Source organism: Sinocyclocheilus rhinocerous, unplaced genomic scaffold (genome assembly GCF_001515625.1).
Source record: "Sinocyclocheilus rhinocerous isolate Xijiao unplaced genomic scaffold, SAMN03320098_v1.1 scaffold993, whole genome shotgun sequence".
NCBI classification, from domain to species: domain Eukaryota; kingdom Metazoa; phylum Chordata; class Actinopteri; order Cypriniformes; family Cyprinidae; genus Sinocyclocheilus; species Sinocyclocheilus rhinocerous.
The window spans coordinates 1,591,851-1,595,661 of NW_015639771.1; the positions used below are offsets into that span (position 1 = coordinate 1,591,851).

At 38.1% G+C, this 3,811-nt stretch overlaps 1 protein-coding gene across 1 annotated transcript in view; it reads left to right on the forward strand.

Moving 5' to 3' along the window:
- The first annotated feature begins 210 nt into the window (after positions 1 to 210).
- Positions 211 to 3,811, forward strand: part of LOC107751803 (prepronociceptin-like) — a 4,653-nt gene continuing 1,052 nt past the window's right edge. The window contains exon 1 of the mRNA XM_016567575.1: positions 211 to 351. Coding sequence (XP_016423061.1) covers positions 229 to 351 — 123 coding nt within the window. The 5' untranslated portion in view covers positions 211 to 228. The remainder of the gene's footprint in view (positions 352 to 3,811) is intronic.

The window sequence follows — 3,811 nt, forward strand, 5'->3', positions numbered from 1 at the left end:
CTTTAAGTTCTCAGTTGGTTATTTTTGAATTGATTAGATTTGAGTCACAAAGATGGCAAATTATGCACTTGACAAATCAGAAATTTTCCAGTAGGTTGAACTAATGTATACACATACTGTTGTGGTAAGATTTATTTCCAGGAATCGTAACCTATTTTCTCTCTTGCACCATCATCTCTGTCTCTATCCTCTCTACAGACTGCACTTCAGCTGTTAACACACTGCGTGATGAAGACTCCACTGTGGACGCTACTGTTGCTTGGACTGTGTAACCCAGCATGGTGTGACTGCCAGAAGGATTGCCTCTTCTGCAGCCAAAAACTGCCTAATGAATATGCCTTCAACAATTTGGTAATTCCCTACAGTGTCCATCACTCCCCGTAGTAAAGAATATTACAAGACCTCTTACTATCTCTTCTATACAGAAGTGAGATTAAATGGAGTGCAATTGGAGACTTTTGCTTAACTTCTCAAAAAAGAATTTCCCTGAAAAAAAAATAATAATAATAATCTCTCATATGTCTTGTCTAGGGTTTCAGAAGATATCTCAAACTCACAGATTGTGCCAACAATCAGAGATTTTCTATAAACTCAAATTATTTTATAATATGCCAGCCATATTAATTTTATAGTTTTATGTTCTTATATACATCAATAATTATATCAGTTATTCAAGTTTTTTTTTCAAAGGAGAAACATACAAAGTTGATCCTCTATTTTGTCTGGAAGATGATACAACAGAAGGGGGGAAAAACCCATACTCTTACAATAAAGGAGATATCCAAACCATAGAAACCAGAATATTATAGATACATACTTAAGGTTAGGATCTCTTGATATGGCAACCTCATAGAAAACCACTCAAACACCCTAGCAACCGTAATGTGATAAAGCACCTTAACCACCAATGATACTAGTTTTTGGTAATACTTACAATTAGATTTATTTTTATAGTTTCAGTGTTCACTGTAATTTTAGTAATTTTGTTGTTTTTGTTTATTTAGTTTGAGTTATGTTTATGTTTAGTTATTATGTTAACTTAAACTAAAGAAAATGAGAAACCACCCACAACAGTCACAGGCAAGCAGCGCTTTCATTTTCTTCAGAAAATGTACAAGTCTAGTTTTATGTTACTCTGCACAGATCTTCTACAGCTTCGTTAATCTTATTTCATTTTCTGTACTGCCCAAGACCTATGGCCTCAATTGTATCGAATTTCCCTGAGACTCGCCATTAGTTGACATAATCATAATGATAATAACAGTGGAATGTGGTTGTGCTCTGCAGCTGATTATAGCTCCGAGGAGGAGGACTCTCTGATTCATGTCAATAACACGCATTTGAGGGGGTAGAAGTGCTAATTTGGTTAAAGATGGCCCTTTGACTCAAAACAGCCGGAGTGATTCAGTTATCTTGTTGTGTAATTAAGTAGAAACACAATAACATCATTGCAAGGCTGCGTGCTTACGGAAAGTGATGGGCCCGAGTAGCCCTCCATAGCACAGGCTCGCCCTGAGGTGTTCTTATCGTTTTTCAGCATGAATGAGCAGATATAACTCTTCTGATAACTAACCAACTCCCTCCAAACTAAACTGTTAATTTAAAAGGGTTAATTGATTACACCGGATTAGGAGGAACAGCTCGCGCTCCTCCCATTTTAATGCGCGATGGTCGTGACTTTAGTTTTTAGATGCTACTCAAGTTCTCATGAAATTCACTTTTCAGAAACACTTTTGAAAAAAAATCTCTGGTCCAGTATAAAATCTCTGGTCCAGTATACTTAAAGATAAAACTGTCTAATTAAGCAATATCCACGAGCAAGAGAGCTGTTGTTCCAAATATACAGTACGCTCCACCAATCTCCAGATCAGACCAAATAGCTATTGCGAGTGTGATATTGCTTTCATACAGTTCAATAAACCGTTTAAAATAAGGTAATACTGGGTAACTTACATTTTACATACCATATTTCCAGTTACAGTTGTCTATTTTTCTTACTCCAAAGACAATTATTACACACGAAGCCAAACGAGATCGACCGCAGCAGTTACCTGTGTTTCTTTACTGATCGGAACAGTGTTTTGTACGAATCGGTTGAGTCAATGATTCACTTGTAACCTGCAAAACGAGTCACTTCAAAAAGTCGTGGCATTGGCAAGACGCTTGGCCAATCAAATTAAAGGTTTTACTTAAATAAATAAATCCCATTTTACCTCCATGTGGCATATTTCTTAAGAAATTCATAGACAAAAAGTGGTGTGACTTAATTAAATTGATCAGTAATAGGTAGTAAAAATGTTTTTAAAAACAAAACCATTAAAAAAAACAGAAGTGGTTGCAGAGGAGGTGTTGAAAATGATTTTATTGTTTAAAATCTTTTTTAAAGATTTGTTGAAAAGAATTTGTATTAAAAAAATAAGTAGGGACAATTCTGATTTAATTTTAACTTACTTTGCTTTACTCTGCTGTAGGGCTGCACGATAAATCGCATGCGATATTTAACGCGCATCTTGTCAGTAAAGTCGGTTCTTTAATCAGCGGTAAATCTCTGATTTCAGACCTGCGGGCTTTCACATGGAGCAGCATTAACTACACAGAGCTGTTGTTCACTGACAAGCTGCGCAAAACCACGATCATATTTTGCGCATGTTTTGCGCAGCTTGTCGGTGAACAACGGCTCTGTGTAGTTAATGCTGCTCCATGTGAAAGCCCGCAGGTGATGGAGATTTACCGCTGATTAAAGAACCGACTTTACTGACAAGATGCGCGTTAAATATCGCATGCGATTTATCGTGCAGCCCTACTCTGCTGTAATAAAGAAACTGCTGCCAGCCTAAGCTGGTCTTAGGTGGTCTCTCAGACTGGTCAGCCTTTTTGACTGGTTTTAGAGGGGTTTGGGGCATTTCAGCTGGTTAGACTGGGAGACCAGCTGGCCAACCAGCTAAAACTATCTGAACTCTCATTTGGCTTGGCTGGGAAACCAGCTTAAAGCAGCGAGGACCAGATGATGTATAAATGATTGTGCTGAATAAGATAAAGTTGCAAAACATTCTACACACTCTCATATTGTAATTTAATACAGTGTGACTGTATTAAAGGGGTGGTTCACTGGCTTTTTTCTAGGCTTGATTGTATTTATGGGGTGCAGTCTAACAAGTGCTAATGCTTCGTTTTTTTAAAAACTCATTATAGTTCACATAATTGACCTTTATGCCACACCGCTCTGTCCCTTCTCTGAGAAACGGTCTGATCTTTTCCTGTTTTTATGAAGCCCCGCCCTCAGAAATAGGCGATGGGCTCTGATTGGTTAGCTAGCCCAGTGTGTTGTGATTGGCTAAACCGCCTCTAGTGCGAGTCTAAACATCCCGTCCCTCACCTCAGCGGCATGTGCTCCGGTTGTATTGTAAACAACCGCGTCGTTAATATCGCTTATCAGTTTGAGCCCAATTGAGAAGCAGAGGATATTATTGAAGAGGATCATGCAGAACCTGTGCAAGCACAGCTTTTAATGGTAGGCCTATGTTTTTTGTTTGTTGTTGTCTCATACTTTTAGATACGCTGTTATTTGTAAATGCTACTGCTTATGTTAGCTTTTAATATACGGTTTTATCCTGATTAAAGCTTTAATACAGTACAACAACTGCACGCGCTTCTCATAGCTATGTGAAAATAAGTGTATAATTGGAACAGTTCATTGTCGGAGCTGAGCTGAATGAGAGAGAGAGAGAGAGAGAGAGCAGGGCGATGCGAGGAACAGTATTAAGAACCGCTGCTTTAGAACATTGATTTTGAAACTTGAGAATCCATTAGA